This window comes from Podarcis cretensis (genome assembly GCF_951804945.1).
Source record: "Podarcis cretensis genome assembly, chromosome: 5".
Taxonomy (NCBI): Eukaryota; Metazoa; Chordata; class Lepidosauria; order Squamata; family Lacertidae; genus Podarcis; species Podarcis cretensis.
In genome coordinates this window covers 10,277,396-10,298,675 of record NC_137174.1, presented here as the reverse complement: position 1 = coordinate 10,298,675, position 21,280 = coordinate 10,277,396, and the positions used below count along the sequence as shown (strand labels likewise).

General features: G+C 45.1%; 2 protein-coding genes and 1 long non-coding RNA gene across 4 annotated transcripts in view; 1 reads left to right on the top strand and 2 right to left on the bottom strand.

The window, feature by feature from the left end:
* The window catches only part of MXD4 (MAX dimerization protein 4), a 227,019-nt gene that overhangs the window by 76,241 nt on the left and 129,498 nt on the right, over positions 1-21,280 (top strand). The window lies entirely within an intron of this gene.
* LOC307215824 overlaps positions 1-21,280 on the bottom strand; it is a 129,432-nt gene that overhangs the window by 50,904 nt on the left and 57,248 nt on the right. The gene's annotated exons all lie outside the window — the stretch shown is intronic.
* The window catches only part of NAT8L (N-acetyltransferase 8 like), a 57,746-nt gene that overhangs the window by 33,102 nt on the left and 3,364 nt on the right, over positions 1-21,280 (bottom strand). Inside the window, exon 2 of the mRNA XM_079975469.1 lies at positions 5,488-5,652. Within this exon, the coding sequence (XP_079831595.1) occupies positions 5,488-5,652 (165 nt within the window). The remainder of the gene's footprint in view (positions 1-5,487; positions 5,653-21,280) is intronic.

Here is a 21,280-nt window from a genome sequence, read left to right as displayed (position 1 = left end):
TAAGACCCACAAAGGGGAGGAGATTTTTAGAGTCTTTTCTTTATGTTGTTTGTTGGATATGCGGTTGTGAAACTTTAATCTGAAAACCAAATAAATTTATCTAAAAAAACAAAAAAGCAAATTAGACCTAATATAAATGAGATTAGCCGCCAAAATCAAACTCGCACCTCTCATTAAGTCTGTATTTGTATAAATACTTAAAGTGCATATGTAACACAGTCCTTTATAATTATATTTTGGGAACGGTTCATGTTCTAATGCAGCTGCATTGTTTTGTACTTTCTTGATATTCCATAGTCATACTATAAAGTAGTTGCATTCTATGTTATAAATCAAGCACTGCTAATTGATTCTTTTTTCAGTGTATTTCTCGTCAATGGTGCGAGCAAAAAGAAGAATATATGTAACATTATGATGGCTGACTGGGAACAGTTATGGACCACAGGTATGAAATTTACGGCATGTAATGCCTTAAGAGAGAGTTTAATGAAAATGATTTACAGGTGGTACATGACACCAGTCAAGCTTGCAAAAATTTATCATTTGCCCGATAATAAATGTTGGAAGTGTAAAGAGATTGAAGGTACATTCTTTCACCTTTGGTGGACATGCCCAAGGATTAAGACTTTCTGGGAGATGATTTATAATGAAATGAAAAAGGTATTTAAATATACCTTTCAGAAGAAACCAGAGGCCTTTCTCCTGGGCATGGTCGGCCAATTGGTGTCAAAGAAGGATAGAACTTTCTTTATGTATGCCACAACAGCAGCAAGAATACTTATTGCAAGGTACTGGAAGACACAAGATTTACCCACCCGGGAAGAATGGCAGATGAAGGTGATGGACTATATGGAACTGGCGGAAATGACTGGCAGAATCCGAGACCAAGGAGAAGAGTTGGTGGAAGAAGATTGGAAGAAATTTAAAGTTTATCTACAGAAACATTGTAAAATTAAGGAATGTTAGAAGGATGTTGGAATGAAGTGATGTGGTTTTAGCAGAAATGATATAAAGGATTAAGTAAAAATGGATTGTTAATTGGTGAAAGAACAGAATGCAAAATTATAGTATATTAAGATAAATCATTAGGATAAAAATAAAGATGGAAAGGATTTGCTGAAATATCTAATTGAATTAGAATACAAAAAAGGGAGGTGTGAGGAGGTCAAGGAAATAAGCAAAGGAAAGAAAGTTATGTAAAGGACTGATTTGTTTTTTTCCCCTTTAATTATCTGCATCTTTTTTTCCTCTGTTTTTTTCCCTTTGTTCTTGTATTGTTTTGTATTTTCATTTTTCCCCCTGTTTAAATATGTTCTCTATTTTTTCTTTTTGTAACCTTTAAAATCTCAATAAAAATCTATTGGGGAAAAAAGAAGGAGAAGAATATATGTTACACTCACTGCTCTAAGTCCTGACCACCACTGGAAGGTGGCCAAGAAGGAATGCAATAATCATGAGCCCGGGGTCCAGCCATGATCAAGACGCAGAATCAGAGGTTGCAGAAGGTACCTAACTAAGCCTGATGACAAGAGGCCACTAGATATGAGGTTGGTGAGTAGGAGTCCCCTGGCCCACAACTCAGGTCCACAGAGCCAGGGCTGGAAACTTTCATGGCCACCGTTCCCCGATCCTGAGAAGCCAAGTCCCTCCTAACATACCTTGCCGATTCAACAGCACCCATGTGGGAGGCCAGGGATTGCAGAAGAGTAGCCTGTCTGCAGGCCAGAGGGCTGGCCTTCAAGGCTGTGTAGACAGAGCCCCTGGACGGCTACGGTAAGTCCAGTCAAAAAGGCGACTATGGGGTTGCAGTGCTCATCTCGCTTTCAGGCCGAGGGAGCCGGCATTTGTCCACAGACAGCTTTCTGGGTCATGCGGTTTCTTCCTGCTTCTGGCACTACGGGACACTGTGATGGAAACCAGAGCGCTTGGAAACGCTGTTTACCTTCCCACCGCAGCGGTACCTACTTGCACAGTCGTGCTTTTGAACTGCTAGGTTGGCAGAAACTGGGACAGAGCAATGGGAGCTCACCCCGTCACGGAGATTCGAACCACCGACCTTCTGATCGGCAAGCCCAAGAAGCTCGGTGGTTTAGACCACCGCGCCACCCACATCCCAGCAGACAGAGCCATGGATATTTGGACTGGAGGCAGAGGTTCCAAAGGCCTCAGTCCACCTCTAGCCTCTGTTGGGGCAAGTGCCTCACTTAGGAGCTCTCCGTGGTGCTGGAACACATTGCCTGGCCTGCCTTGCCCTGTGGAAATCAGACCTCGAGCTGAAAAACATTCCCCAATCCTCCTCTGCTTCCACTTCTGGAAGAGTGGAGGCCCTGCCGCTTCAAGGCAGAGGGCAGCATTCCACTTTCTTTCAGCTTTTCACTGCAGAGCTACAGTTGGCATGAAGCACAACCTTGCCAGCTTTCCTTCCCCCAGAATCATCTGGAGGGGGTGGGGCTGCCTGAAGCTATCACAACAACACATCTGCTCTGTAGTAAAAAGTTAAAAGGAAAGAAGTTGCAGGGAGTCAGGCGAGGCTTCTGTGGCGCCATGTCCTTGTGCCCCATGGTTCAGCCCCCAAGGATGAACAGAATGCTTTGTATACGTAAGTGGTTTGTAATGTTGGAAGCATGTGGCAGATCATGAAGATTTGCTTTGGATCACGTTTGGTGGAGCCAGCAGTCAAAGCCAGGTCTTCTGACTCAGATTAAAGGTGTAACGACCAGATGCAATATGTTATGGCTTAAAATGGGTATCTCATTTTGCTAATGAGTAATTGTCAGATCAAGTTTACTGATACTCCACATACCTTCAAGTAAAAAAATAGAAATTGATTTTATTATTTATTTTTTATGCACCGCCTTGTCTCCGACGGGACTCCATACAATAAAGGGTAAAGGAACCAAAAAAATGCAAGGAAGTATAAGAGCAAGCAGCACGTTTTTCTTCGTCAAAAAATGCAGGTAAAAATTAAAATCTAAAACTCTTAAGGATTCTCTAAAAGTTGCTTTATGAATCATGCAACCCTGAGACACAAACTTTGAAAACTCATTCAGTTAAGCAGTTAATTTCATGACTCGGAAGGCTGTATGCTACTCTAAAGACCATCCTGGGATGAAAGCAATCAAGGGACAAAGAAATCTGCTTCGTTTTTTCTCTACAAAAATTACACAACAGTAACAAATGCAGTATAGTACAGGATTTCGCATGGAATGCCATTAAAATGTCATCCCGAAGTCTTACACATTTCTTCCAAAATAGTTGAGGAAGAATGTTACAGCAACTTCATGTAAATGCATTCCTATATTTTGGAATAAATAATGACTCTAAGTAATTAGCTCCCTATGGAGACATTACAACCCCCAACTGCAATGTAGAACAAATATTCTGGGCAGAGGCAGTTTTTGGGTTATTGTTATTGGGTTCTGCTCATTAGTATATTTGGTCCATTGTGCTAGAAGATATTTTGCCTTATTCAAGTTCAAGTTGGGGGCGGGCGGGGCAGAATACAGTACTGATAAAGCAGAAGTATAAAATTTGTTTTCCAGGGAATTATTCTAATCAATGCTATAAGAATCTTCACACGTTAAGTATAGCAAATTAAAAATATCCTCCAAAAGTGAAAACAGCAGCCAACAAAACCCAAGCTTTCCTTTCTATCGAAATAAAGCGAGCTTATAGCCTAAGCAATGTTAAAGTCACACTTCCAGGAACAGCAAGCATTTATTAAAAAAATTATAATAGATACCTACATATATATGTATGTGTGTGTGTGTGTGTTTTTACATATATATATATATATATATATATATATATATATATACACCCCCACACACCCCTACAATATGTACAAGTGACAAAACTGCCTCCAGTTTAGAATTTACACTGATATCCCACTCCTCTCCCCCCCCCAATAATTTTTATTATTTTTTTCCAAATATCTTAAATACAATACAGCTTAACAATACAGTGGTGCCCCGCAAGACGAACGCCTCGCAAGACAGAAAACTCGCTAGACGAAAGAGTTTTCCGTTTTGGAGGCGCTTCGCAAAACAAATTTCCTATGGGCTTGCTTCGCAAGACAAAAATGTCTTGCGAGTTCCTGCGGGTTTTTTTCCCTCCCACCCCCCTTTTTCTAAGCCGCTAATCCGCTTATCCGCTAAAAGCCGCTAAACGCGCTAATCCGCTAATCCGTCAATGGGCTTGCTTCGCAAGACGAAAAAACCGCTAGACGAAGAGACTCGCGGAACGGATTCTTTTCGTCTTGCGAGGCACCACTGTACTATTCTCCCACATCCCACTCCTGTAGACCAAGCTGGTGATGTAACACTGACTTCCTACCAACCATGGTTATCGAAGCCAGAGCCTGCCACAGAAATTCACACTCCTTCCCTGTAGTCTAGGGGAATAAATCATCTGCCAGACCACTCATACTGAGGTCCTTCCCTAGAGCAAAATCTCTTTCCTCTTCGGTGGGAGCAAAGCAATTCACAGTCATCAGTGTTCACGACAGTTAAATGCTGAAAACATTCACTAGTGGCGAAAGAAACTCATATCTCCCAGATTCCGCGCATGATAGTGTCCGTGCTGTTTCCAGGGTGAAAAACTGAACATGCTTTGATAGCTGGTAACTAATTAAACAGATTCAAGTGTTAGGGTTTTTTTATTCCCGATCCATAACATGGTTGAGCAAAATTACTAGACTTTGAGCTAACAGCAACACCGTTCCAATGTATAGCTCTGCACACTAATGTGTTCCAAGAATTACCTGAGACGCTCAGTGTGCTTACTGAATACAAGCGGGTATATATCAGTAGATATATGAATAGATAGCAGAGAGAGTTTTAAAAATAATTCGGCACTCTCAAAAGAGGAGCAATGTTTTTAAAACCAAGCCCTCAGCTGTTCTTACTCTAGCATGTTTCTCAAAGGAGTCCTTTATCCCCACAATGAATGAGAGCTGAACACTCGTTGCACAAATCTGTCCCAATTACAGTTGAGGAATTTCAAAAGAATAGCGCCATAGATGGATAAATATTCCCTGTGTCTGGCTCACATGCGTTTTAGATGTGCGGGAGCTGACCTGAACACAGATAATGCACAAAAGAACTAACTACTGGAATTTCCAGGCCTAACGCAGAGTGGCTCTTCCATAGATCTGTGTCCCGAGAGTTTCTTTAAGATTTTGTGCACTACTGTTATGAAAGACATACAAATCACTTGAAAGGAGAGAGAAACTCAAGTTCCATAAAACAGAACTATGTATATTTTCCAACAATACAAACCAAGGAGGTTTTAAATTTCCATTTGAACCCAAGTACAAATAAAAAACAGATGAGACGTTTCCACTGATTTTTGGAATCCTGTTTAAATATAAACACTTTTCTTCTTTAGAAGAATTTGCCGTGTTCTTAGCAATTAAAAGAACCCTCCGTCATGACGACACAATGAAAGATGTTCAGTTACTGATCCTTCCATGGACATATTACTCACCTGGCGATTTCATGTAATATTGCTCAATATCAGACATGTCCGTATTCAGTGCGCACTCCAGATAGCTGAGGATAACTTTTCTACTGAAGTAGTACCTCATACCCATTAGAAAGAAGGGCAAACAGCAGGTCAGCAGCAAGGACTTGGTCACAACAAAGCACATTACTATGGAGATAAGGAAGAGAAATAAACGATACCTGTCAGAAAAGAGAATTCAGTGTTGATTTTGGAACACAAACCCAAAAGTCACAGATATCATACAGCAAACATTCTTTGCACAATGTATTCCATTTTGCTTACAGAACAGGCCTTTTAAACATTTTTTTTTAAATGTGCTGCTTTGTTCACTTAAGAGAATCTTCTAGCTTCAATTACTTTTTAAAATGCATCATCTGAAAACAGAGGCCTGTTCAATGGTTATAAAAACAAGGCTTTCTCCCTTGAACTGCACATTCTCTCCCCCCCCCCCCCCAAAATGGCTTTAAGGAGGAATCTGGGAGCCTCCACTTCTGTTTTAGATTAACCTAGCCCCCAACCCTTCGTTTCTATGTAGTTTCAGAACAACTGGGTAAAAATAAATTCATGGATATTTTTTTAAAAAATGTGGTTGTATAGCTTGTGGCAAAGACTTCCCCCCTAAGGGTCTGAGAGCAAACTGGGAGCTATGGGGAAAACTGAAGCGGGGTGGACTTTATGACAGATTAGTCAATCCTGAACACTTTAATCTCCAGTTACAGGTAGGTAGCCGTGTTGGTCTGCCGTAGTCGAAACCAAATAAAAAAAAATCCTTCGGGTAGCAACTAAGTTTGTTACTGGTATGAGCTTTCGCAGGTATCTGAAGAAGTGTGCTTGCACACGAAAGCTCATACCAACAACAAACTTAGTTGGTCCCTAAGCTGCTACTGGAAGGACCTTAATCTCCAGATCCACCCATCATTGGCTCTGTTTGTGCCAGAATGTGACCCTGCTCCACCCTGAGGTTTTCAATGGAAAAAAGGTTGCCCACCGCAGCTAAACTCCCATTTTCACAGCTGGGTTGACATATTCATGGAGCTATCCACCACAACCCAAAGGTCTTGTTCCTGGCCAGTCACTGTCAGTTGAGACCCCACAGGAATGCACATGTGAAATAATGGTTTTAAACACCACCATGCCTGCTCTTACACTTGTTTACACTGAGTTGCATTTGCCGTTTTGCCGTTCCCTCCGTTTGAAGAGGTCCCTTTAGAGTTCTTCGCAACCTCTTTCGGTTTTAACGCCCCCGAAATATTTCGCAGCATCAGCAAACTTGGCCACCTCACTGCTCACTCCTAACTCTAGATAATTCATGGGCAAGTTAAAAAGCATATTGTCAGGGAACTGCCATCAGCTCAGAGGCGAGAGATGAAAGGGCAGTTGTGTTACAGGGAGCCTCCGAAAATCTTGCAAAGCAGTTCTTCCTTTGGCGAGGAGGGAAGCCCCGCCTTCAGTGGGGAAGGGGCGCAGGGACCAGAAGATGCTAGGGAGAGCCTCAACACCGGGCTTGAGCAAAGGGGAGGGGAGGGGAGGTAAGTCCCCCTTTGCCAGCGCCCACATTGCGCAGTAGGTTTGCGCGCAGAGAGAGGAGAAGGATGGGGGTCACATGACTGTTATGCTGGGGAAGGTATAAGGACCGCCCACTCCCAGATTCTGCTAGCGACTGAGCAGACATGGACTTGCGACCCTCTGCACTGTAAAATAGTTTGTACAGATAATAAAGACTGGAAAAGACAGGTTGGAGTCTTGCCTGTTTGCTCTTGAGCAACCACACCACCACCTGACACATATATACCATGGGTAGGCAAACTAAGGCCCAGGGGCCGGGGCCGGATCCGGCCCAATCGCCTTCTAAATCTGGCCCGTGCGCAGTCCGGGAATCAGCGTGTTTTTACATGAGTAGAATGTGTCCTTTTACAGTGGTGCCGCGCAAGACGAACGCCTCGCAAGACAGAAAACCCGCTAGACGAAAGGGTTTTCCGTTTTGGAGGTGCTTCGCAAAACGAATTTCCTATGGGCTTGCTTCGCAAGACGAAAATGTCTTGCGAGTTCCTGCGGTTTTTTTTTTTCCTTTCCCCCCTTTTTCTAAGCTGCTAAACCGCTTATCATCTGATCCGCTAAGCCGCTTAACAGCTGATCCGCTAAGCCGCTTATCAGCTGATCCGCTAAGCCCCTAAGCCGCTAAAAGCGCTAATCCGCTAATGGGCTTGCTTCGCAAGACGAAAAAACCGCAAGACGAAGAGACTCCCGGAATGGATTCTTTTCGTCTTGTGAGGCACCACTGTATTTAAAATGCATCTCTGGCTTACTTGTGGGGCATAGGAATTCATTCTCTTTTCTGCTTTTTTTTCAAAATATAGCCGGCCCCCCACAAGGTCTGAGGCACAGTGGACCGGCCCCCTGCTGAAAAAGTTTGCTGACCCCTGATAATATACCAATCCTTGGGAGACTCCACTTTTACAACTTTCCATTCAGAGAACTTACTGTCCATTAGTCTTCGCTTCCTGCAACTTAACCAATTCCTGATCCACAAAAAGAAATTTCCTCTTATTCCTTGACTGCTAAGGTACAGTGGTACCTCAGGTTAAGAACTTAATTCGTTCTGGAGGTCCGTTCTTAACCTGAAGCACCACTTTAGCTAATGTGGTCTGCTGCTGCCGCCGCCGCACGATTTCTGTTCTCATCCTGAAGCAAAGCTCTTAACCCGAGGTACTATTTCTGGGTTAGTGGAGTCTGTAACCTGAAGCGTCTGTAACCCGAGGTACCACTGTACCTTGCTGAAAGCTTTTTTTTTTTTTTTATAATGATATTTTATTAAATTTCCACACACAAAAAAAATTATAAACAGTAAATAGGAAAACCACAAAAAAAATACAAACCACAAAAATACAGACACTTAACATAAAAAAAGAAAAAAAGAACACTCTTTTCAAATTCATGTCCTTCATAACCTTATTTTCTTGACTTCCACCCACCCTCCTTTCTTGTATTCCACTTCAAATTTAATTTAGCAAATTCATTTATATTAGTTTTATCCTTTAAAAGTTCCTTCCAATATTATATTATTTAAATTTTCATCCAATATCTATCCCTTCTTTCATATTCTTATTTATCTTAGTTACTTGAACCTCTTCTTTTCATTTCAGTGTCCTCAACATTCAAAAATTTTGCAATGTTTTTGTAAGTAGTTTTTAAACTTCTTCCAATCTTCTTCCACCTGCTCTTCTCCTTGATCTCGTATTCTGCCAGTCATTTCTGCCATTTCCATGTAGTCCATTACTTGCATTTGCCATTCTTCCAAAGTGGGTAGATCCTGTGTCTTCCAATGCTTTGCAACAAGAATTCTTGCTGCTGCTGTGGCGTACAAAAAGAAAGTTCTATCCTTTTTTGGCACCAATTGGCCGACCATGCCCAGGAGCTTGCTGAAAGCTTTTTGAAAGCCTTAAATCCATTGTGTTCTAAAATCATTGAATTGTAGAGTTACAAGAGATCCCAAGCGTGATCTCGTCCAACCCCCCGCAATGCAGGAATCTCAACTAAAGCATCCATGACAGATCACCATCCAAACTCTGCTTCAAAAACATCCAAGGAAGGAGAGTTCACCACCTTCCATCTGAGTTCCACTGACAACTGGATCACCTCTAGCTATCGGCTTGTGGACACTCTCAAAGAACTCTTATAGGTTTTTGAAACAGGGCTGGCCCTTGCGTGTGGAGGTCCCCAAGCCACCCTCAAATAAAACGCAACTCACACAGAATTTTTGTTTCAGGTTTTTGGCACAATTTATGGTCACAACCATAAATTATGCCAAAAACTTGAAACAAAAATTCTGATGGCAGAAAGTGAGGAGGGATTAAAGAACCTTTCAATGAGGGTGAAGGAGGAGAGCGCAAAATAGGGTCTGAAGCTCAACATCAAAAAAACGAAGATCATGGCCACTGGTCCCATCACCTCCTGGCAAATAGGGGAAGAAATGGAGGCAGTGAGAGATTTTACTTTCTTGGGTTCCATGATCACTGCAGATGGTGACAGCAGTCACGAAATTAAAAGACGCCTGCTTCTTGGGAGAAAAGCAATGACAAACCTAAACAGCATCTTAAAAAGCAGAGACATAACCTTGCCAACAAAGGTCCGTATAGTTAAAGCCATGGTTTTCCCAGTAGTGATGTATGGAAGTGAGAGCTGATCGCCAAAGAATTGATGCTTTTGAATTATGGTGCTGGAGGAGACTCTTGAGAGTCCCATGGACTGCAAGAAGGTCAAACGTATCCATTCTGAAGGAAATCAGCCCTGAGTGCTCACTGGAAGAACAGATCCTGAAGCTGAGGCTCCAATACTTTGGCCACCTCATGAGAAGAGAAGACTCCCTGGAAAAGACCCTGATGTTAGGAAAGATGGAGGGCACAAGGAGAAGGGGACGAAAGAGGATGAGATGGTTGGACAGTGTTCTTCGAAGCTACAAACATGAGTCTGACCAAACTGCGGGAGGCAGTGGAAGACAGGAGGGTCTGGGGTCACAAAGAGTCGGACACGACTAAACACTAAACAACAACATGGCCACAACTTTATTGATTACAGAATGTGAGCGGTTGCTTAGGCATTGGTTCGTGACTATCTGTTCCCACCTAGAGGCAGGAACAGAACTGACATCCGCAAGCCTGCGAAAGTCAATAAAGGAAAACATTTTGGGGAGACAACAGAGCTGGGTGCCAGACCCTCACCTCTCCCCAGATGCTCCCAGGGGCCCTTGCATGGCCCTAGCCCCTTGACAGGGGTTCGGACAAGAGAGTGGCAAGCTCCTGGATTCCTTTAACGCAGCGGTTCTCAACTTGTGGGTCCCCAGATGTTGTTGGACTACAACTCCCATCATCCCTGACCACTGGTCATGCTGGCTAGGAATGATGGGAGTCGTAGTCCAACAACATCTGGGGACCCACAGGTTGAGAAACACTGCTTTGACGGAATAGGCTTGCAGCAGCAGCATTGGAGGGGCAGGCACAGCCAACCATACCCCCTCCACCAACCAAATTTAACCAATGCCTAACCGCAACCTTACAAGTTGTGACAATTTGCAAAAACCAAATGGCACCGGCCAATCAGCCAATGGAAAAATTCCTACCTGGCCCCTGCCCCAAAAGCAGACGACCCCATGACAGGCATAGCAAGGTCAGCGCAAACAACCCTAAATATAGGGAGGGTGGGAGGGTGATCCAATGCGCGCAGCGAAAAGAAGCAGCTCAACGCTGCGCGCAGGGAATAAATAGCCCCTTGGCCTGTCAATCATAAATTGCAACATTCTCCCTAACGACCAAGAGGTGCATAATAAGATTCGTGGCTATCCAAACTAACCCGCCCAGCAACAGAGGGATGTCTTGTTTGCCCCCTCCATGAAGGAGAACATGCTCTGTAGAAACCACGTTGACTCTGGTTCAGCCAAGTGTGTGGCTATTTTATCTTTAAAAATACTTTCCACTAGCTATCCCAGGACAGATGCTAAGTTAATCGGTCTGTAATGTCCAGGATTCCACACACCCCTGGATGCCTTTTGGAAAACCGGTGTGACAATGGCCTCTTTCCAGTTCTTGGGCTGATCTGAGGGACATCTGGTTGTCATCTGGACCTGGTGATTTGTCGGTTTTTATTTTGCCTAATAGGCCGATCACATTGAGCTCTCATCACCAGCACCTGCCCGTGTTCCTCCTGCAAACACTGGGGTCTGCCCTATATCCTTCCATGGTTGGGAGAGATGCAAGTAATTCATTCAGCGTCTCTGAACTCTACTTAGAGTGCCTGGAGGCGGTTGGAGGATGGATGGCGGCTAACAGATTGAGGTTGAATCCTGAAAAGACAGAAGTACTCTTTTGGGGGGACAGGAGGCGGGCGGGTGTGGGGGACTCCCTAGTCCTGAATGGGGTAACTGTGCCCCTGAAGGACTAGGTGCGCAGCCTGGGAGTCATTTTGGACTCACAGCTGTCCATGGAGGCGCAGGTTAATTCTGTGTCCAGGGCAGCTGTCTACCAGCTCCATCTGGTCTGCAGGCTGAGACCCTACCTGCCCGCGGACTGTCACGCCAGACTGTGCATGCTCTAGTTATCTCCCGCTTGGGCTACTGCAATGTGCTCTACGTGGGGCTACCTTTGAAGGTGACCCAGAAACTGCAATTAATCCAGAATGCGGCAGCTAGACTGGTGACTGGGAGTGGCCGCCGGGACCACGTAACACGGTTCTGAGAGATCTGCATTGGCTCCCAGTACGTTTCTGAGCACAATTCAAAGTGTTGGTGCTGACCTTTAAAGCCTTAAACAGCCTCGGTCCTGTATACCTGAATGAGCGTCTCCACCCCCATCGTTCAGCCCGGACACTGAGATCCAGCACCGAGGGCCTTCTGGCGGTTCCCTCATTGCGAAAAGTGAGGTTACAGGGAACCAGGCAGAGGGCCTTCTCAGTAGTGGTGCCCACTCTGTGGAACAACCTCCCTTCAGATGTGAAGGAAATAAGCAGCTATCCTATCTTTAAAAGACATCTGAAAGCATCCCTGTTCAGGGAAGTTTTAAATTTTTAACGCTGTATCATTTTTAACACTTGATTGGGAGCCGCCCAGAGTGGCTGGGGAAACTCAGCCAGATGGGCAGGGTATAAATAATAAATTATTATTATTATTATTATTATTATTATTATTATTAGGCACATCTCTGGCTCTCTAGATATCCAAAGGTCATTCCTAGAGTCTAGCACCCAGAATTGGGCACAGCAATTAAAATGAGGTCTGACTAGTGAGGAATAAAATGGAACTATTGCTTCATGTGTCTTGGAAACCTTGGTTCTATTAATACAGTCTAAAATGGCATTAACCTCCCCCCCCCCCAGCTGCATCACACTGCTGACTCATGTTCAGCTTGTGATCAGCTTCAAAACTAAGATCCTGTTCAAATTTACTATTGTGAAGCTACCTAGGTCCTCTCCCAATCCTATGCACATGCACTGAATTGTTTTGCTTTGCCATAACACAGAGGTTTGTATTTCTCTGTTTAATTTGATTTTGTTTGCTTCAGCTCAGCTTTCCATTCTATCCTGAACACTTAATTTATTCCAACATGTTTCCCTCTCCGTTTGACGTCATCTGTAAAACTGGGAAGGAGAGTTAACACCTCTGAAAATATTTCAGGACTGGTGTTATATGGTCTCGGTGGCCACTCCCAGTCACCAGCCTAGCTGCTGCATTCTGGATTAATTGCAGTTTCCCATATTTCCCACTTTTCCTCCAAGGAGCTCAAGGTGGCATATATGTTTCCTCATTTTATCTTCACAACAACCCTGAGAGGTAGTTTAGGCTGGGGTAGTGACTGGCCCAAGCTTCAGGCTAACTGGGGATTTGAACCCTGGCTCTGCAGGTCCTAGTCCAATACCTTAACCACTGTACCACACTGGCCTTCCTTGGAGGAATAAAATTAGGTTAAGGATATGGGGGACGTACTCTTTGAGGCACAGTTCCCCTGATTCCAATTTCTCACCCCAACTTTACCACAGAATTTGGGGATGGAAAGGTAAATATAAACTCCTAATCTCTATCATTCATCATGCGAAAGGCTGGGCTGGATGAATCCCAAGACGGAATTAAGATTGCCGGAAGAATATCAACAACCTCAGATATGCAGATGACACAACAATGATGGCAGAAAGTGAGGAGGAATTAAAGAACCTTTTAATGAAGGTGAAAGAGGAGAGCACAAAATATGTTCTGAAGCTCAACATCAAAAAAATGAAGACCATGGCCACTGGGCCCATCACCTTCTGGCAAATAGAAGGGGAAGAAATGGAGGCAGTGAGATTTTACCTTCTTGGGCTCCATGATCACTGCAGATGGTGACAGCAGCCACGAAATTAAAAGACGCCTGCTTCTTGGGAGAAAAGCAATGACAAACTTAGACAGCATCTTAAAAAGCAGAGATTTTATGGTGCTGGAGGAGACTCTTGAGAGTCACATGGACTGCAAGAAGATCAAACCTATCCATTCTTAAGGAAATCAGCCCTGAGTGCTCACTGGAAGGACAGATCCAGAAGCTGAGGCTCCAATACTTTGGCCACCTCATGAGAAGAGAAGACTCCCTGGAAAAGACCCTGATGTTGGGAAAGATGGAGGGCACAAGGAGAAGGGGACAACAGAGGACAAGATGGTTGGACAGTGTTCTTGAAGCTATGAAATGAGTTCGACCAAGCTGCGGGAGGCAGTGGAAGACAGGGGTGCCTGGCGTGGTCTGGTCCAGGGGGACACGAAGAGTTGGACACAACTAAACAACAACAATCTCTATCAGTGATATATGGCAATTGCTGAGACTGCTGAGGTTTCAGGGTAGACTGTTAGGAATCTAACTGACGTCTTCGATCTCTATCCTCTTTGAAAAATTGGCAATCTGATCTAGGAAGGCATCATCCAAGTATTCTGACCAGCTTGGCAGTGTGTAGCAGATCCCCACAATGCTGCTGCTATTATTTCCTTCTCTTTTTGTTTTTCCTTAAATACTCTCAAGGTGGACAAGTGTATTTGTAACTGCGCCAGCCATGGCAATGGCTTGCCTCTCCAAAAGGATATGGGAGAACGTCTTTCATATTTGCTGTGTCAGGAAGATTTTGGGGATCATGTGGCAGGACAGAGTCTCAGACAAAAATGTGCTCTTCCAAGCCTACATTCCCAGCATGTTCACAGCATGTCTCAGTGACGTCTACGCTGGCTTGGTCATGTACGCAGAATGGAAGATGGCCGGAACCCCAAGAATGTGCTTTAAGAACCCAAGAATTACCAACGACAGAAGAATAGCAGATGAAGAAGATGGATTTTTCGGAGCTACCTGACCTAACTGGAAGAGTCCACGACCAGAAGGAGGAGGAGTATCAGGAAGAGTGGATCAAATTTAATGATTATTTAGTTAAATATGTTAAGTTAAATTAACTGAAAACAGCTTAAAGGTAAAGGTAAAAGGACCCCTGACCATTAGGTCCAGTTGTGACCGACTCTGGGGTTGCAGCGCTCATCTTGCTTTATTGGCCGAGGGAGCCGGCGTACAGCTTCCGGGTCATGCGGCCAGCATGACTAAGCCGCTTCTGGCGAACCAGAGCAGCACACGGAAACACCATTTACCTTCCCGCCAGAGCGGTACCTATTTATCTACTTGCACTTTGACGTGCTTTCGAACTGCTAGGTCGGCAGGAGCAGGGGCCGAGCAACGGGAGCTCACCCCGTCACGGGGATTTGAAGCGCCGACCTTCTGATCGGCAAGTCCTAGGCTCTGTGGTTTAACCCACAGCGCCTATGCAGATACTTAATTGGCTTAGGATTTTATTTACGGTATGTTAAGTGATGAATTAATATGTTTAATTCCATAATGTGAAGATTTAAGGATGTTAATGTTTAAGTTAAATTTCATAAGAATTGGGATTTGGAAAACCGTTAAAAGGACATGCAATGAAATTCAACCAAGGGGAAGAGAGGAAGTCACCTAACAATGTTAATAAGTGTAATTTTCAATAAGGCTATGATTTATGTTTGTTTGTCTTGTTTGTTTGTTTATAATATTGTGAATAATGTGCTTTAAGGGGAGCTGGCTTCAGGCCTGTGGGTTGACCAACTCTGCATTACAAAGGTAAAGGTACCCCTGCCTGTACGGGCCAGTCATGTCCGACTCTAGGGTTGTGCGCTCATCTCACTCTAGAGGCCGGGAGCCAGCGCTGTCCGCAGACACTTCCGGGTCATGTGGCCAGCATGACGAAGCTGCTCTGGCGAGCCAGCACCAGCACAGCACACGGAAACACCGTTTACCTTCCCACTATAAAGCGGTACCTATTTATCTACTTGCACTTAGGGGTGCTTTCGAACTGCTAGGAGGGCAGGAGCTGGGACCGAAAGATGGGAGCTCACCCCGCCACGGGGATTCGAACTGCCGACCATACGATCGGCAAGTCCTAGGCACTGAGGTTTTACCCACGGCGCCACCCACATCCCTGCATTACAAAGATGCCCGCAAATGGGGCATGAAGGCGGGCAATATTAAGCGTGCTGTGTGGGAATCCCTTGCAGGTGAGCACCGTGCCTGGAGACAGGCAGTTGGGTTGTGTGGCCAGAGCAGTGGCCAGAGCACAGACAGAAGAAACGCCTTGGTGAACCTGGATGTAATGGTGAAACTGGATGCTTTCATCTGGCCCACCTGCAATAAAACATCTCTTTCCCATATCTATATCCATATCAGGTGCTGTGACTCTCCATCGAATTGACTTTACCCCCAATGGCACACAGATGGATGGCAACAAAATACTCTCAAGCAACTCTCCATCCTCAAACCCATGGAAACCTCTCTCTCTCTCTCTCTCTCTCTCTCTCTCTCTCTCTCTCTCTGTGTGTGTGTGTGTGTGTGTGTGTGTACACACACATCTTTTCCACATAATGCAATTTCTCCTCCCTTCCTGTTGGGTCTATTCTATTTGAATATGTTATACAGTGGTACTTTGGCTCTCGAACTCAACCTGTTCTGGAAGTCCGTTCAACTTCCAAAACGTTCGAAAACCAAGGTGCGGCTTCTGATTGGCTGACTGGTCCCGGAAACAGTGCCGACAGCTGAAACAGATGTTTGCCTTCCGAAAAATGTTCAGAAACTGGAATACCTACTTCCGGGTTTGTGCTGTTCAGGTGCCGATTTGTTCGTCAACTAAGCTGTTCGGGAACCAAGGTCCCACTTTATCGTTCACTCTCTACATTCCAAGCATGAATCTCATCCCATCAGGCTTCAGTAACACCTATTGAATCGTGCTGGCCTTCCTACTGAGTAGTAGTAACAACAACAACAACAACAACAACAATATTATGATTATTTATACCCTGCCCATCTGGCTGGGTTTCCCCAGCCAATCTGGGCGGCTCCCTACAGAATATTAAAAACACAATAAAACATTAAAAACTTTCCTAAAGAGTGCTGCCTTCATGTGTCTTCTAAAAGCCAGACAGCTTATTTCCTTGACATCTGATGGGAGGGTGTTCCACAGGGCAGGCGCCACTACCGAGAAGGCCCTCTGCCTGGTTCCCTGTAGCTTCACTTCTCGCAGGGAGGGAACCACCAGAAGGCCCTCAGAGTTGGACCTCAGTGTCTGGGCTGGAGGATGGGGGTGGAGACGCTCCTTCAGGTATACTGGGTATACATATGCTTCTCTCCCATATTCTGTGTTTTCACACAGACACTGCAAACCATGGCTTCTACACTCCAGCCTCCGTCTGGTTGTTTTCCCTTACATACTGGAATCATAGAACTTTAGAGCTGGAAGGAACCCTGAGGGCCATCTAGCCTTACCTCGTGCAGCGCACCTTCTGGTTAAGAGCCAGATGCACTAGCTCACTGTGTCCGTTTTCAGTCACTCACCAGTACGTTTCCAAGCACAATTCAAAGTGTTGGTGTTGACCTTTAAAGCCCTAAACGGCCTCGGCCCAGTATACCTGAAGGAGCGTCTCCACCCCCATCGTTCTGCCCGGACGCTGAGGTCCAGCGCCGAGGGCCTTCTGGCGGTTCCCTCATTGCGAGAAGCAAAGCTACAGGGAATCAGGCAGAGGGCCTTCTCGGTAGTGGCGCCCACCCTCTGAAACGCCCTCCCATCTGATGTCAAAGAGATAAACAACTACCTGACATTCAGAAGACATCTTAAGGCAGCCCTGTTCAGGGAAGATGTGTGACATCTTAGTGTATTTTTTGTGTTTGTGGAAGCTGCCCAGAGTGGCTGGGGAAACCCAGCCAGATGGGCGGGGTACAAATAATAAATTATTATTATTATTATTATTATTATTATTATTATTATTATACCTGTTCCCGTGCTATCTTCTAGTATTACATTGCCTATTGCATCGCCCTTCCCTTCAGGATACTGTTTAAAGCCTTCCTGATAAGGTTTGCAAGATTTCTGCCAAACATACACCTCTCTCCGGCAAGGGCAACTGGTCTCTGGCCAGAAGGCATTCATCATGGAACATCAGACCAAGAACCCAAGACTCAAACCTTCTGCAATGGTGCCACCGGTCACTTCAAAGATTCTTCTCTCTCTCTCCCTGAACAGTGATACCCAAGAGGAAGGAGTAATTAAAACACCTCACAGTAGCTGGCAATAAATTCAAAACCGCGTCTAGAAGCAGATTTTGTCCCCACGTGCCTCAGCAGGGAGGGAAAGTGGTCAGTGGACTTGATGAACCTGGACCAGATTTCTGGCACAACCTGGACAACTCCTGCAATTAAAAATCCGATTTTCCTCTGCCTCTGCATGGCAACAGACCAGGGCTCAAACTTCATACCATTTCACAGCCCATGGCTTGCTAACCACCGTGTTGATAGTTCCTATTTTCAATTTTTATTTTATACCTGCTTTCCCGACACAGGTGGCGCTGTGGGTTAAACCACAGAGACTAGGACTTGCCGATCAGAAGGTTGGCAGTTCGAATCCCCATGACGGGGTGAGCTCCCGTTGCTCGGTCCCTGCTCCTGCCAACCTAGCAGTTCAAAAGCACACCAGTGCAAGTAGATCAATAGGTACCGCTCTGGCGGGAAGGTAAACGGTGTTTCCGTGCGCTGCTCTGGTTCACCAAAAGCGGCTTAGTCATGCTGGCCGTATGACCTGGAAGCTGTACGCCGGCTCCATCAGCCAGTAAAGCGAGATGAGTGCCACAACCCCAGAGTTGGCCACGACTGGACCTTTACCTTTACCTGCTTTCCCAGCTAGAAAAGCTAAGGGCTAAAGTAGACACGAGAAGAGATCTGCTTGTTAAAACGCAGAACTTAAGTAAGAATATAAAGATGAGCCTTGTTGGATTAAGCCTACCAAGTTCAAACTCCTGCTTGTTTGCAACCACAGTTCTTCAGATGCCTATGTGAAACGCACAAGGAAGATGTGAATGCAATCTGCTTTGTTCCCTGGCAACTGACATTCAAAGGCACCCTGCCTCTGAACTTGGGAGGGAGCAAACAGCCCCTGCGCCTAGTATCCATTAATAGCTCACTTTCCCATACATTTGTCCACCTCCCTCTCTCCCACATACACATCCCTTTGCATCTAAAGCTAGCCAAGATATATAAAGCAACGGGGCTTTAGGTCTTAACTTCCAAGAGATGCTAATTATATGTTGCTTGATTATGATGACATATCACTATTATTTATTACTTCCTCCCCCGTGATTACTCTTGGTAGTGTATAGAGAAAGGAAACCTGAACCCTTGTCTCCCTTGCCAGGATCTTGAGGAGCGCTCCTCCTTGCATGCTGCAAATCTTTGGGGCCAATGGGAGACTTTCCCTAAGCCTATCAAATGGGGAAGGGGTGGGTAGGCTATGCTTGTAATTAAAGAAAAACTGACTGCAAGCAATGAAATTAGTGTCAAGTATAGTTAGGCCCTTAGGAGCAACCTCAGCATTATCGTATAAATTTAGCTCTTTCGATTCCGGCCTACAATTAGTTCTGTGTACAGTTTAGCCCCAATTATCTATTTGGGTGGACGAGGTGGCGCTGTGGTCTAAACCACTGAGCCTTTTGGGCTTGCCGATCAGAAGGTCGGCAGTTCGAATCCCCGCAACGGGGTGAGCTCCCGTTGCTCGGTCCCTGCTCCTGCCAACCTAGCAGTTCAAAAGCATGTCAAAGTGCAAGTAGATAAATAGGTACCGCTCCGGCGGGAAGGTAAACGGCGTTTCCGTGCACTGCTCTGGTTTGCCAGAAGTGGCTTTGTCGTGCTGGCCACATGACCCGGAAGCTGTACGCCGGCTCCCTTGGCCAATAAATCGAGATGAGCGCCGCAACCCCAGAGTCGTTCATGACTGGACTTAACAGTCAGGGGTCCCTTTACCTTTACCTATTTGGGTACTTGCAGCCTCAGCTCTAATACTGGGCATATTTGTAATCATTGCTTGAGTAAAACACAGCGTTTATACTTTAAAAAACAAAAAAACCTAACACATTATGATTTTCTCGCTAAGTTTATACATGCACAATGCATTTCATGTTCATTCTGAGACAGTCCTGTTTACATTTACAGTGGCGCCCCACAAGACGAAAAACCCGCTAGACGAAAGGGTTTTCCGTTTTTCGAGGCGCTTCGCAAGACGAATTTCCCCATGGGCTTGCTTCGCAAGACGAAAATGTCTTGTGGGTCTTTTCCCTTCCCCCCCTTTTTCTAAGCCGCTTAGCTGCTAAGCCGCTAATAGGGATGCTTCGCAAGACGAAAAAACCGCTAGACGAAGAGACTTGCGGAACGGATTATTTTCGTCTTGCGAGGCACCACTGTACCTGGAAGTAAGTCCAAATGGTGTTTATCTCAGAGTGGCTTACTTCCATGTAACAGAATTACCACACTAAAACGGTATATTAAACTGAGGTTGGAAAGAAATCGAGTACATCCGTCATTCAGTTAAACAAAATCTTGGCTGATTAAATACTCGACTAATTTGACACGTGAATAAAAGCGAATTGTTCCGAAGCAAAAACAGGCTTCCTATGTTCTGTCATTGTAGCAGCCATTATTTTGGAAGAAGCGTCTTCTCCTCTGTAGGAAAGGGGGAAATTCCTCAAAAGGGAACTTTTGCAGATACTTGCATTAAATAAAATACTTGGAATTAATTGTTGCTCAATTAGTCAGGGTACCTTTTTAGGCAGTGAGAGATTTTACTTTCTTGGGCTCCATGATCACTGCAGATGGTGACAGCAGCCACGAAATTAAAAGATGCCTGCTTCTTGGGAGAAAAGCAATGACAAACCTAGACAGCATCTTAATAAGTAGAGACATCACCTTGCCAACAAAGGTCCGTATAGTAAAAGCTATGGTTTTCCCAGTAGTGATGTATGGAAGTGAGAGCTTTACCATAAAGAAGCCTGATCGCCGAAGAATTGATACTTTTGAATTATGGTGCTGGAGGAGACTCTTGAGAGTCCCATGGACTGCAAGATCAAACCTCTCCATTCTGAAGGAAATCAGCCCTGAGTGCTCACTGGAAGGACAGATCCAGAAACTGAGGCTCCAATGCTTTGGCCACCTCATGAGAAGAGAAGACTCCCTGGAAAAGACCCTGATATTGGGAAAGATGGAGGGCACAAGGAGAAGGGGACGACAGAGGATGAGGTGGTTGGATAGTGTTCTTGAAGCTACCAGAATGAGTCTGACCAAACTGCGGGAGGCAGTGGAAGACAGAAGTGCCTGGCGTGCTCTGGTCCATGGGGTCACATAGAGTCGGACACGACTAAACAACAACAACCTTTTTAGACAATCACTTGGGAGAATAGGGTGGGGAGAGAAATGTGACCCTGTTGGATTCTCCTGGTGCGTTCAGTGCCTTTCTTGACTACTGACTATCCGTACGATATCCAGGATGCCTTGCAAGGATGAGATTAGGAGGCACTGTTTGGCAGTGTTTCCACTTGTACCTGCGAGGCTGATCCCAGAAGGTGTGCTGGGAGACCTGATGTTCCACCCAATGGCCATTGGCTTCCAGCTTGCCACAAGGTTCCATCTCGTCTCCCTTGCTTTGCAACATCTACATGGAAACAGTGGGAGAAGTTATCCGAAAGTTTGGGCTGAAGAACCATACGTGTGTGGCACCTCTCAGGGTTTTTTTTTTAATCTTCTATTGTGTGGAAAACCATAGCTTTTACTATACGGACCTTTGTTGGCAAGGTGAGGTCCGTATAGTAAAAGCTATGGTTTTCCCAGTAGTGATGTATCGAAGTGAAAGCTGGACCATAAAGAAGGCTGATCACCGAAGAATTGATGCTTTT